At 44.5% G+C, this 14,770-nt stretch overlaps 1 protein-coding gene across 2 annotated transcripts in view; it reads left to right on the top strand.

Moving 5' to 3' along the window:
• Nucleotides 1-13,175, top strand: part of ASTN1 (astrotactin 1) — a 308,529-nt gene extending 295,354 nt beyond the window's left edge. For both annotated transcript variants that reach the window (XM_069478389.1, XM_069478388.1), the window contains exons 22-23: nt 5,258-5,441; nt 9,771-13,175. In XM_069478389.1, coding sequence (XP_069334490.1) covers nt 5,258-5,441; nt 9,771-10,008 — 422 coding nt within the window. In that variant the 3' untranslated portion in view covers nt 10,009-13,175. The remainder of the gene's footprint in view (nt 1-5,257; nt 5,442-9,770) is intronic.
• Nucleotides 13,176-14,770: the final 1,595 nt, after the last annotated feature.

Here is a 14,770-nt window from a genome sequence, read left to right as displayed (position 1 = left end):
TTCTAATAACTGAGTTTCCTTTTTTCGTGATGAGGCCATGTAGATGGACTTCTTGTCATCTTTTCATCTGCATTTTACCTATTTCTGAACACCATGCATGTTAAAGAGGGAAAAGACAGCTATCTGTCTTGAATTACTCAAGACTTTTGTGAAGCCAAAACTAGGTAAAACTATAAGTAAAAATACCCATATTATTATCCAGTCTTTAAGTTACTGAATTTTCGAGATACTGTGAAGGATAATGAAAAAAAATCTCTAAATTCTCTCTGCGGAGATAGCAGGAGACAGAAATAGTCCTGCTCTAGGAGCCCGGAGCACAGATCTTTCTGAATATAGCATCCCACTTGTTGATGTAGGCTCTTAGGCACACCCAGGAGTTAGAGAACCTTGGCTTTAGGAGGTTGGTGGTGGAAGCATGTCTTAGCCCCTGTGCTGCAGGTGATGGGATGCATCCACCTTCTCTGGCTGCATATGACTGCTGTGTTATGGGAATGGTAACTATGTCAGAAAACACCTTCCCAGCCATCCCTATTGCTCAGCAAGGACTGTCACAACCAGGGCCTGGGGCCTGGGCCACTCTTTCCCATTAAAATAAGATCAGATTGGCATCACTGAAGGGTGGGAAAGGAAGCCCAAGCCCCCCTATCTAAGTTTTGGTCTGCTCACCAACATTTTCCTGGTCATTCTTCTCTTAGAAAACACTCCCTGCATCCCATCAAACACAACACAGCCCTTTGAATAGCCCCTTGGCTTCTGTTTTCTCAACTCCAGAAATGACAGATTCCCTGCACACCTATGAGGACTCCCTCTTATTTGGCATCTGTGGCCAACTAGAGCAGTGCTCTCTACTAGAGATAGTCACCCCAGATTTGCTATCCTCACAATGCTGCCTCCTGGACCTTAAATTTGTTATACAGTACCAAGTCATGAGCATTGATAGCAAATAGCAATGGCAGACAAAAGTACTTCTAAATCTTGACTCCAGCCCACATTGGCTATGCAACCTTGGGTGGGTCACCTGGCCTTTCTCTGAATCTCCTTATCTGTAAATCAAGGATGTTCATATCCATCTTGCAGTGGTGGTACCAGGATTGGAATACACATAAGTAAAGGTCTTGGCTGTTGTAAGCCTTCAATAAATACCTGAAGATACCACAGACTTTTATTTTCTAAATCACTGTCTTCTTTATTTCTTGATCCCATTTTAACAACTTGAGAATTTTAACAACCTGAAAATCTAAATGGATTTCTGAACCGAAATTGTGTTTAATGCAGCAAAATGTGCTGGCTACACATTTGGTTGCTAAAGGATTGATATAACCTGGTATGGAGAAGTATCACTGAGAAATCCTCCCCCCTAAAGTAGATTCATATTGCTCCCAGAGGCATGAGTTCCCTTCATTCAGCTAACATTGTTCAATGTGCTATGCTGTCTGCTCTGTGCTATCCACTCAGGACACAGGGTCAGTAAGATCTGGCTCCTATCCTCACAGGGCATGGGAAAGACAGAAAAGTAAGGAAATAATTGTAATGTCTGGACAGGACAAGGGTAGAAATATTATTCATTCCAACCTAGGAAACTGCTACATTGATGGCCTGAATTTACCTGGAATTGTGACAGGAAGTCGAGCTACAATGCCTTTAAGCTGGTGGGCAAAGTTCTGGCTTCAGAACCTACAGACTTAGTTTCTTCATTCCCAGAATTAAAACTGGGTCCAAAACAAAGCATTTCTCTCTAGATCTTAGTTTCCCAGCTGTTTAAGAAGAAAATATAAATACATCTCCTCTCTCTGACAGGTTGAAAGAGAAAATGTTTAATGATAAAGTCCTTTGAGCTCCATAAGAAAAAATGCCAAGGCTATACAAAATCATTGCTACTTGGCCAAGTCACTGAGTTTAGTCTTTGCAATGCATGATTTTGAGGGAGAAATGTCAGAGACATACATTAAACTGAAAGGTGACTCATTTGGAACTGCAGAAGGTAATAGATTCAGTTTCTTGTCTCCACAGATCTCCATGCTTGCCTTTGGGTCTGTTCTAGGTGGTCCTAGCAAGAGTTCCGTGTTCCCACAGTCATGGCTTCCCCAGGTTCTTCATGTGACTTGCAAGCACTACCTAACAGAGCCTGATTTCATCCCTGAGCTGAACACCTGCTACCTGCTGCCCAGGGCTGCCCTGTTGCTTTTGCAGAACCACTTGGTATTCAAGCATATGCAATCTAGAAGTGCAGGGTTGGTAAGGCCTCATGGGAGCAAATTGGACCAATTGCAAATGAGAGCTGGAGATAAGATCTTCATTCTTTACTACCCTGGATGGACCAGTTGAGATCCAATAACTTCATATGACCTGTCCTGCAAAATGTAGCAAGCACTGGGGGTCTTCTTCATAAATTCTTTGTCTAGGCCAATGTCTGAAAGAGTCTTCCTTACATTTTCTTTTAGGATTCTTAAGGTTTCATGCCTTAGGTTTAAGTCTGTTATCCATCTTGAATTGATTTTTGTGAGAGATGAGAGGTGGGGATCCAGTTTCAATCTTCTACTTGTAGCTATCCAGTTGTCCCAGCACCATTTATTGAAAAAGGATTCTTTTCCCCAGTGTATATTTTTGTCTGCTTTGTCAAAGATTAGATGACAATATGTGGATGGTTTCACCTCTGGATTCTCAGTCGTATTCCAAAGGTCTATATCTCTATTCTTGTGCCGGTACCATGTGGTTTCAGTTACTATAGCCTTGTAGTACAGCTTGAAGTTTAGTAGGCTGATACCTCCCAGTTTGTTGTTTTTACTTAAGATTCCTTTGGCTATACAAGGTCTTCTCTGGTTCCATACAAAGCATAGAATTATTTTTTCTAAATCTGTAAAGAATGATGCTGATACTTTGATGGGGATGGCATTAATTCTGTAGATCACTTTAGGTAGTATGGACATTTTAACAATGTTGATTCTACCAATCCATGAGCAAGGCAGATTTTTCCATCTGTTTACATCTTCTACAATTTCTCTTCTTAGTATTTCATAGTTCTCCCTGTATATGTCTCTCACATCTTTCCTTAAATATATACCTAGGTATTTGATTTTCTTTGAGGCTATTGTAAAAGGTACTGCGTTTTTTATTTCAGTTTCGGCTTGACTGTTATTGGCATATATGAATGCCTCTGCTTTGTGTGTGTTAATTTTGTATCCTGAGACTTTACTGAATTCATTTATCAATTCCAGGAGTCTCTTGGTTGAATCCTTGGTGTTTTCTAGATATAATATCATGACAGCAAAGAGTGAGAGTTTGATCTCTTCTGCCCCCATTTGGATGTCCTTAATTCCCCTCTCTCGTCTAATTTCTCTAGCAAGGACTTCCAGCACTATGTCTAACAGAAGACCTCCAAAGCAATCACAGCAGCTACAAAAATAAATAAATGGGACCTGATCAAATTAAAAAGCTTTTGTACAGCCAAGGAAACTATCATTAGAGCGAATAGACAGCCTACAGAATGGGAGAAAATATTTGTTCTCTACACATCCCATAAAGGGCTGATAACAAGAATCTATCTAGAACTCAAAAAAATCAACAAGAAAAGAATCAAACAACCCCATCAATAAATGGGCGAAGGACATGAACAGAAACTTTTTAAAAGAAGACAGAATAATGGCCAGCAAACTTATATAAAAAATGCTCAACATCTCTAATCATTAGGGAAAATGCAAATCAAAACCACAATGAGATATCACCTAACTCCGGTAAGATTGGCCTGTATCAAAAAATCCCAAAGCAACAAATGCTGGCAAGGATGTGGAGAGATAGGAACACTTTTACACTGCTGGTGGGACTGCAAATTAGTGCAACTCTGTGGAAAAGAATTTGGAGATATCTCAAAGAGCTACAAGTACAACTACCATTTGATCCAGCTATAGCACTATTAGGCATCTACCCAAAGGAACAAAAGTCATTCTATAATAAAGACATCTGCATTCGAATGTTTATGGCAGCACAATTCACTATAGCAAGGATGTGGAAACAACCCAAGTGCCCGTCAATCCATGAGTGGATTAATAAAATATGGTATATGTATACAATGGAGTACTACTCAATTATAAGAAACGATGGTGATCTAGCACCTCTTATATTTTCCTGGCTACAGCTTGAGTCCATCCTCCAAAGTGAAATATCACAAGAATGGAAGAATAGGCACCACATGTACTTGCCATCAAACTGACACTGACTGATCAACACCGAAGTGCTCACATAGTAGTAATATTCTTTGGGGGTAGAGGGGTTGGGGGTGGGTAAACTCACAACTAATGGACACGGTGAGCATTGTAGTGAGGGAAAGGGCATATCTCAAATCATGGTTGGGATGTGGCAAAGTCATAACAGGTAACCAAAATGTCTGTACCCCCATAATGTCTTGAAATAAAAGAAATTAAAAAAAATGTAGCAAGGCCGGGCGCGGTGGCTCATGCCTGTAATCCTAGCACTCTGGGAGGCCGAGGTGGGCGGATCGTTTGAGCTCAGGAGTTCGAGACCAGCCTGAGCAAGAGCGAGACCCCACCTCTACTAAAAATAGAAAGAAATTATATGGACAGCTAAAAATATATATAGAAAAAATTAGCCGGGCATGGTGGTGCATGCCTGTAGTCCCAGCTACTCGGGAGGCTGAGACAGGAGGATCGCTTGAGCTCAGGAGTTTGAGGTTGCTGTGAGCTAGGCTGACGCCACGGCACTCACTCTAGCCTGGGCAACAGAGTGAGACTCTGTCTCAAAAAAAAAAAAAAAGTAGCAAGCACCTTGTCAGGAAGGTGTGGTCATCCCCTTCATGCACTCCCTTGTACGGACTCTCCCTTCTTCCTTGCCTCATGTCCCTGTATCGTCACTCCTGCCCCCCCGCCCCCGCCCCGACTGCACTTGCCAAGGAAGCATTAACATATAAGCTTTTGCCTCTAGCTATGTGTTTTTAGGAAACCTGGGTAAAGACAAAGAATATTATAACTGAAATTGGCCTTAGAAGTATTCTAGTCAAACATTTTCATTTTATAGAATAGAAAACTGAAGCCCAGGGCAGCAGACGTAAAGTGGATTACTCAAATCACTAGGTTCAATATGCTTTAAGTAACACCATACACACACATAAGTGTACATGTATATGTGTATATACACATACATACACATGCACATATACACCTGTGTATCTATTATATATATAATATATAGTGCACATATATTAATATATATGTGTAATGTTATTTGTCTTTTCTTCCCTCTTCAGAAATAGCAGACAAGATCTACAATCTCTTCAATGGCTACACCAGTGGGAAGGAACAACAGACTGCCTACAACACCCTCCTGGATCTGGGTTCCCCCACCTTACATCGAGTCCTCTACCACTATAACCAACACTATGAGAGTTTTGGAGAATTCACCTGGCGGTGTGAGGATGAATTAGGCCCCAGGTAACCCATCAACTGCGTTGTCTCTTTTAAAGACTCTGCAAGTTCGTACCTCTTACACTGTAGTACTGCATCCATGAAGTTGCAGAAGCTTCCTGGGTGAGCTTAGGTGCTCAGAGAGCAAGTCCCTGATTTTAGACAGCACAGGCCGTGCAGATTAGTTTTGGACGAGCTCTACCTAAGGAGTGAAGTCGTGAGTGCATTTCCTGAACTCTGAAGAATGTTTGCCCTTGACCTGGCCCACACTCCTCTTTGTCACACTGACACAGCCACTCCTCTTTGTCACACTGACACAGCATTCCAAATGCTAAAACTGCAGGAGCCAAAGGCTTAGTCTCGTGAAAGAAAATTAGGAATTTTGTTAAAGAAGTTATCCAAAAATGTTTTTGCATATGAACTTTGCATATGTTATTTGCATCACAAAGACTTATTTTTAGTTAAATTCTACATTCTCTTGAAAGGCAACATGGGAGTACCCAAAGACCCACTTTGGGTGGGACACACCTTAACATCTATCTTGGCCAAAGCTAGGGCGGCACAGTGTTCGCCAACCTCCCCTGGCCCCAAGGCTACAACTTCCTCATACGCAATACCCACCGCTTTTAGGTTGCGTAGACTGGATGGAGTTCTTGGAAAGTAAAGACTGGGAAGGATAGATAGAGATATCACCTTTCTTTTGCTCCACTCATCATCATTGTACATTGCTGCTTTGAGAAAACAGTCTTCCCCGGAAATACTGAAATTTTTAGGTAGACGTGTTAAAGAGGATTTTCACGTGGAAAGTTGGTACCTATGTGTTCCCAAATTATTTAGGAACTCATTAAAAAAGATAAAAATAGGGTAAGGGATATGAGAATAGGAAAAAGAAAGAAAGAGAAAATTAAGGAAAGAGAGAAATAAGGTTGGGGGAGGAAAGAAAGAAGGAAATGATGAAATGAACACTGTAGAATCTTCTGGCACGTAAAAAATTCTCGCACTCCAGCCAACATGGTACAATGAAAGTATCACCCCAAAGTCATCCCATCCATCTGACCTCTGGCCACACTGGAGGGAGACTCAGCCTCAGCAGTTTGTTGTGACCTGCAATTATAAACTTTCCTAGAAAACCATTGTTCAGGACATTTTTCCTCTATTTTCTTACATTTGAAGGAAAGAGGAAAATTAGGGTTATCTTCTGAAATAAAATGATTTCATGTGTAAGATCTGGCAGGATCTTTCTACATTCCATAAACTATTTCCTGATGTTTCGAAAAGTTGATAGTTCTTGGGCAAACAGATGCCACTGCTATGGACCAGAGGGAAATATGTAAGGGACATTTAATTTGTTTTGTCTCAGTTTTGATAAGAAGCAAACCCTGGGTTAGAAAGTATATGCATGTTAGGAAATGTCCTCTTTGCTCCATACCCTGTCCTTCCTCCTGACCTTGTTATTACTCTCACCTGACATCACCCCATCTCCCTCCTTCCTCTCTGCTCCCCCTCCCTCTCTTTCTCCCTTCCCTTCTATCTTCTGACATTCATTGAGTGTATACGTATAGTTCTTTGTCAGGGAACATAAATGTCACAATTTGAATAGCACTAACATTGCATATATCATCTCGATTTCTAAGGGCATTTGCTTTTAAAACTTCTCTCTTGTGACTGAAGAGTCAGAAGAAAAATTGGTTAATGAAGTACATGAGCCAGGGAAAAAATGTGGATCTTGCTATAAAGTAAGGCCACTGCTGAGTGTTCGCTCTCTTCCCAAAACTCCCCTCCCAGGGGGCTCTTCCATGTGCAATACTGGTCTTTTGTGGTTATGTATTAGAAAACATTGTGTAGCTTCATTAGCGTGTGGAAAATAAAATTTTGCTTTTTAGTGTTATGGATCTCAGGGAGAACCACAGGAAAGGAAAAGTCCTCTGCCTTGGAATACATCAGCCCACTTTGGGATTAGTGGTAAGAATGAGTAGAGAAGGGTCTGTGGCCCCAGACTTCCTGAGCGCGAGCAGAGAGGATTTCCTCAGTCCAGCTAAATCCAGTTCCATTGAGACTTGTGGATGCCCCAGACTGAGTTGAAGGTTGAAAATACTTTGAGAAGAACAATGATGACACTGTTTCTAAGAAAGAAGACCACAGGTTCTGAAATGGTCAAGGGTGGTCCCAGATTAATTATTATTTTTTCACAAAAAGAAAGCTCACTGAAAACAGCAGAAAAAAAACTCTATGGGCTAATCAAAGTCATTCTTTTGGAAGGTCGGCTGGGACGTGTTCCTTCGTCCTTTTCTTGAAGATGATGCCTATTCTGCCTTCACTCTTCCTTCACCTCCCCCCTTCCTTCACCTCCCAAGAATTTGTCATCAGCTAACAGCACACAGTAGAGTAGATTGGGAGGAAGGGCCACCAAAGTTCTTGTTGATGATGACTTTTGGAAAAACCTGCTTGGCCAAACTGCAGAAGCTGATGGGGAAAGTACAGATCATCTGCCCGAGACGCTCTTTAGTTGGCAGGCCGAGTGTTTGTTTGATTTCCTCCAACCCACTGTGGGAGTTGGACAAAACATGACTGTCCCTCCGATGACTTCACTTCACCCTCAGCCCTTGACTTCGCTGCTGAAGCTCAAACCTTTCTGCCAACAGCACCTCTGCCCTTCTCCCAGCACGCCCTCTAGGAAGCAGGACGGTCACCCCTTGGTGACACTCATTGCCAGGACAGATGAAGAGGAACAAAATGAATGTGGGTGTTTTTCTTTGAAAGCCCTCTTTAAATGAGTACATAAACTTCCAGTTTCTCGAAGCAAATGTTGCTTAACCTAGAAAAGAGATGGTTCCTCACATGAAAACTTTGACTAGCAGCCAGTAGATCCTGCAAGAGTGGTGGTCTTTGAATTTCTGGACATCATTTTGCAGCCTCACATGAGCTTGTTCAGATGATAGAGTCTTCCTTCAGGGGTCTCTGGTCACTTAGGTATTTGGAGAATAGGAATAAAATAACTGAGTGAGGGAATCTTGCTCTTTCACTCATCCCATGTTCAGAGTCAACACAGTGAGGTCTGAGAACTGGCTCTCAGGCAGTCCTTACTTAGGACACCAGGAGTGGGTGCAGGAAGCAGGGGCCTCATGGCGTGGCTGTGGCGCCAGCCTGTTTGCCCAGGCTAGATGCCACATGCTCTCACACTCTGTGTTCCCACCCAGGGATCACTCCTTTCCAGTGTACTTGAACTTGGAGTGTGCTCGCTCTCCTCTCTCCTCTCTCTCAGGGATCTGCAGTGGCTTGGGCACCTCTCATTACCTCCTTTTCCTGCTCCTTTGATTGGGGCTTAATGGCAATGGCAGTGGCCTCCTGCCTTTCTGAGACAGGTTGGAGGAATGGAACGTGAGCCCACCTGGAGGTTAACGAGGTGATGGGCGCAACCCAGAGTCTGCATTTTCCCAAAGAATGAATCTGTATCATCATGAACTGAGGACATAATTGTCCACACCCTTATTACACTATAATTACCTCAATACAGGCATAATTGGTCCCATTTAATATCCCTTTCAGTTCAATATATTGGCTGCTTCTACCAGTTCAGAAGTAGCCTTGGAAAGGAAAATACTGGCTGGGCCTAGTGGCTCACACCTGTAATCCCAGCACTCTGGGAAGACAAGGCAAGAGGATCACTTGAGCCTAGGAGTTTAAGACCAGCCTGGGCAACACAGAAAGACCCCATGTCTACAAAAAAGTAAAAAATTAGCCAGGTGTTTTGGCACGTACTTGTAGTCCCTGCTACTCGGGAAGCTGGGCAGAGGATCGCTTGAGCCTGGGAGTTGGAGGTTGCAGGGAGTCAGTGAGCTGTGATCGTGCCACTGCTCTCCGGTCTGGGTGGCAGAGTGAGATCCTGTCTCACAAAAAAAGAAGGGAAAAAAAAAAAAAAAAAGAAAAAGAAAAGGGAAGCATTCAGTCAAGCACATTAGTGGTCATTTAATGATGATAAATTACTTTAAAGAAAAATGATTTGATTTGTCTTTCAAGACTGCTAATTTTATGATTTTAAAAAAGTATACATTCCCACTAAAATATTATTTCTTTTCTCTTCTTTAATTTTTCTGACTGCATTTTGTCTCTCTGTTCCTTTTTGGTGCCTGTTCATTTTGCACATGTACCCTGTTCATTCATTCATTCATCCATCCATTCCCTTGACAGATATTTATGGAGTACTCCCTGTTCTAAGTGCGAAGGAAAGAAGAGTGAGCAAAAGGAGACCATTCTCTGCCCTCTTGAAGCTTAGAATCTCACACTAGTCATGGCTAATGTGTCCTTTCTGGTCTTCTCTTCTTTCTAACTTAAGTGTCCTCTGTGCTTGATCCATAGGAAAGCCGGCCTCATCCTTTCCCAGCTTGGGGACCTCAGCAGCTGGTGCAATGGACTCCTTCAGGAACCCAAGATAAGCTTGCGACGCAGCTCACTCAAGTACCTGGGCTGCCGCTACAGCGAGATCAAGCCCTACGGACTTGACTGGGCAGAGCTCAGCCGGGACCTCAGGAAGACGTGCGAGGAGCAGACCCTGAGTGTCCCCTACAATGACTATGGGGACAGCAAAGACATCTAGCACCACGAGGCCAGGTTGCTGCTGCCAAAATGAAGCAGGAGAGAGGAGGGGGATATATGGGTTGGTTTATGAATTTTTAATATTTTTTAATGGAACATTAAAACTTCCAATGGCAACGTCTAAATCAGGGAGAAAGTGATCCTTGCTCCATGCCGAACTTCAGTGTGATGTTCTCCACCTGCATGATCGGTAAACCTGCCAGTCAGCAGCTTCATGCAGCACCATGTTTTTTTAGGGGATTATTTTGGAGCTATTTTGCCACTAATTTGATTCATTCATTTTTTTTTTTTTTTTCTTCAAGAAGTTCACCAAAATGCTCAAGAGCTCTGTCATGCCTCCCAGGAAAGGTCTATCAGGTTGAGGTACTCCGCGCTCACTGGGTTCCTAAGTCCGTTGCAGCTGGGGACCGAGGTGGGGCCAGAAGGTTGTTAGTCCTGCCTCAGGGCCCACCCTCAGGCATTCCTAAGGAAGCACCTCACCTGGGAGCCTAAGCCTTGCTCACAGAGAAAAACAATGCGGAAATTGGGAGAGGTGGCCCCCGTCTCTGCCTGGTGGTTTGTCTCCCAGGACTTCCTATTTCTAGCTCCACTCTCACAGGTGAACCCAGCTCCCCTTACGGCCCCAGTGGGTCTCCTCAGTTTTAGGTCCTCCCCCATTTTAAGCTAGGACTGGGATTAAATCTTTTTCTGGCAGAGTTCTGCCCTCTCCTCTGAACTACATGATCTTTGAGAGGCAACAAGATGCCACCTGTCAAATGCACCTTTAGAGAAGTCTACCTGGGAGACTGTTAGCAGTCCACATCTAGAAAAGAAGTGAAGTTTATTGTTTTAAAAAAACCCTGTGCCTCCATCGGATGGACTTCTCCAGTCCACCAGGATACATCCAAGCGCCTGGATTCCCTTTAGCCCCGTGCCTCGTGCCCGGGACAGATAAGTCTTGGTTGTTGTCTGATCTGGTCCACACGGGCTCAATACTACCATGTCAGTGTTACAGTGAAGCGAAGCTATTATTGATCACAAAACACTTCTGTCCATTTCCTCTCTTGCTAAATTTGCTTGTGCCACTACTTTGGCAAATTGTTTCTCCGATGACCATCAGTGGGAGGATTCGCCATGGTCACTGCCCAGCTGGTTGCTGGGAGTAGCAGAGGTTCTGTGCAGACAGGCACCACTGACCACAGGTAAGGGCCGGGGTGTCATTTCCACCCACTGCCTGAGTGCTGGCATGGGCGCAGATGGTGGCCTGGCTAGCAGGAAGCCCAGCCTTTCAGAAGGAGCCGGGCAGGGCCATGTGGACAGCTGTCCCGCACACCTGAGGCCTGAATACAGACTTTCGGGGTCACCACGCCTTTGACAAGGGCTCTGCATTTGCAAACACACGAGAAAGATCTGGAAGGAGGTGCAGGATCTATAAGGCTAGTCATTGGCTCCACTGAATGATGACAGATAACATTTATGGAGCGCTTGCTGTGTGCCAGACACTGCTCTAAGCATGTTCCATATCACTGAATTCTCACAACAACCCCTTGAGGAAAATGCTATTCTTTTCTCCATTTTAGTATTGAGGAAACTGAGGCAAAGAGAGGTTACACAACTTTCCCCCAATGCCCCAGGCACTGTCTGCCTAAGCTGTGATGAGTTCAGACTTTGGACTCCAGAGCAAAGGGTTTTAATGGGCTGGTACTCCCAGTTCTGTGTTCAGTATTGCGGGCAGCAGTAGCTGTCTGAGCTCCAGAGAGCCCTCTCGTCCCAGGACACGTGGCCTAGATGTGCCCTCTGTGGAGGGGAAGGAGGAGGAAATAAAGCGTGCCCTTAGCCTTTGGGGCCAGGACACCGTTTGTGACCCTCCCCCCCAGCTCTGCAGCACGCAGCCCGCCCCACCCCGGGACTGGGAAGGCAGCCTGGGATAAGGTGCAGGGTGGTTTCTCTCTCCCCTCCGCTTCCCTCCAGAGAAAGAGGGGAAGATTGACGTCATCCTCTCGAATGCACCTGCCTCAGAGATTCCCCTACTTGCAGAGCAAAGGCTGACAGAACACCTGGCTGTCTGCCTGTGGTCAGTGCAGGAGCCTCAGTTAAAGTGCCTCAAGGGGCAAGTTTTTCACATTGCAGAGAAGTGGCTGTAGGTCAGTCTGGCAGGGCCTCTAGTGTCTTCTCGCTGCTTCTGTTCTGCCGTCCTCTTATTCAAGTCTATGCAGAAGACGGTGTTTTGAGTTTGGGTGGAAGGCAGGTGAGGCTGCCAATGCCTTCCTGCCCCAGCGGGGGGTGAAACGGGAGCAGATGGTGCAGAGGGAGGGGGAGGGGCATCAGGGTCCCCCACTTCTGTTTCTGTTTTAGGCATACTACCCTCCTCTCCCCTCCGATCTTGCCTCCTACTCACCCCCCCTCCCCTTCCAAGTTGCTCCACTTCCTTTTCTTCCTTTTATTTTTGTCCTTTTCTTTCCCTTTCTGTGAGCCTCCTCTTTTGTCCCTTCCTTCCCCATGATTCTTTTCCTCCTGCGATCTCCGGCCGTATTCTCACTGCACATGTGTGTGTACGCACACAGGCACGCACATGCGCACTATGCACGCAACGCCTATGACTGGGGCCCCTTTGCTTTCAAGTTAAAAAGGCCAATCTGAAGGGAGCAGGGGACAGTCTCAGGATGGTTGTACAGTTAACTGGAGGATCCTTCCCCCAGGAGGACGCTCTTGGTGACACCCTGCGGACATTTCCCAGAGCTTGCCTGGAGGAACCGCCCCTGGCCGGGAAGGGGGACGGTCCGTCCGGGGTCAGTGTTAAACCTCAAGTTTTCAAACTGCCAAACAGGTCCCAAGGGAGTCACTTACGTCCACCAACACTCTCGCAGCTCCCGTGTCCCCTTGAGACCTCTGGGGTTTCCTCCTGAATGTACATGAACCACTGTAATAGCATTAGACTTTTAACTGAGTGTGCAATCATTTTCCATGCAGTTTGGTCCATTTATTATTTTTTGTTAACTACACTTCTCGATATTCAAATGTTCTATTAAAAATCTGAGTGTGAAAAAAAAACCTACTTTACTACCGTAGAAGGAAGAAAGAATATAATGTGACCATCTTCAGGTATAACAGTATTGTTTGAAAAAGAATTACTGTACAATTATAAAAAATGAAATAACCAACTAAATAATAAACAAAGCTGTCAGTAAGTGTTGGGTGTGTGGATGTTATCTTATGTCTTTCAACAATCTGAGTAATATGGTTAGACCTACTGGGGAGTTATTAAAGTTTTAAATGTTATACCTCAAATTCTAAATATATAGGCCTTATAGCCATCATTCTAACTAGAAAAAAGGTCAACTATTTCATAGCAAATGATAAACTTATTGTTATGTAGTAGTGAGTCCCTTCTCTCTGCCGTCTGTGCCAAATGATTAGTCAACGACATGTATTTATTGCATATCTGTTGTATTCTAGACACTATGTATGATGCAGGAGATACAAGCGTGTTCTCCATCACAGAGTGTGGCATTTTGTGGGGAAAATTAGACATCGAACTTGCCATTACAAGGGGAGGAGACCTATGACAAGAAAGTGCAGGATGCTATGGGAGTTACTGAACTTTGTACTTTGGCCACCTAAGACAAATGCTGCAAAAGGCCCTCCCAGGCGCGTTCCTTGCTTTGTGCAGAGGCCTGTAAGACAGGCTGGCTGCTATGAAACCTTTCATGGTGAGCAGCTCAAAACACTTCATCTCTTTCTTTCTCTCCACAATGTAACTTTAAATAGATATTATCTTAGCTGCCACCAAAATATGTGATTCTCTTGAAATTATTCAGTAATCATATATTAAGTGTCTGGGCTTAATGTCCCCTTGAAAAGCAATGACCAGAGTCCTAGCCCCCACCCAAGCACGGGTGATTCAAAGAAGATGATGACTGTGGCAGTTTTAAAACATGGCCACAAATTCTTTGACTCCCCTCCTGCCTAGAGCGTCTCCTACTGCCTCTCCCCTTGAATCTGGGCAGGTTTATAACTGTTTTGACCTACACATTATGAAGGAAGTGACACTTCCAATTCTGAGTCATAAAAAGCCTTGAGGCTTCTGCCTTCTTCTCTGGAACTCTTGCTCTTGGAGCTCTGAATCACCACATAAGAAATCCAAGGTCACTGTGCTGGGACCACCATGCTGGAGAGGTCACGTGTGAGCACTCTGACTCTCAATCCCAGCTGAGACAACCCTGCCAAGGCACCCGACTTGTGCATGATGCTGTCTTGGACCCCCAAGGCTAGCCACTCTGCCAGTTGCATGCCACCTAGCAACCTTCATCAATGCCATGTGGGAGAGAAGAATCACCCTGCCAAGCCCCTCCTGAATTTATGGTCCCCAAAACTATGTAACATAATAAAATAGTTATTGTTTTAAGCCACTAAGGAGCTCTGCTAAATAAAGGGATTCTGATCTGGGGCCTACAGTGCCCATTCCATCTACCCAGTCACAGAGCAGCTAGGTAAGCCGTGCCCAGGGCACGCATTCACCATGGAAAAGAGACAGAAACGTATACAGGCTGGGCTACATGTGCAGTGTCCCTCTCACCAACGAGGTGAGCTTCTGCTTCTGCAGGGGGAGCAAAAAGAAAGGTGGGCCATTGCCTCCCAGTGCTTCTGAGAGGGTGAACTTGGAGCCCAGACGGAAACCCTGGGAGAGGGAGATAATTGTTCTAGGGCCAAGAAAAGAAAGAAGGAAAAGAGAGAGGCTGATTTAGGACAAGGATGAAATATTGGACAGGAAGAATTTCTTCCAA

The sequence above is a fragment of the Eulemur rufifrons genome, chromosome 8 (genome assembly GCF_041146395.1).
Source record: "Eulemur rufifrons isolate Redbay chromosome 8, OSU_ERuf_1, whole genome shotgun sequence".
Lineage (NCBI taxonomy): Eukaryota > Metazoa > Chordata > Mammalia > Primates > Lemuridae > Eulemur > Eulemur rufifrons.
Note: the sequence above shows the minus strand (reverse complement) of the source record. Positions and strands in the feature narration are given on the sequence as shown.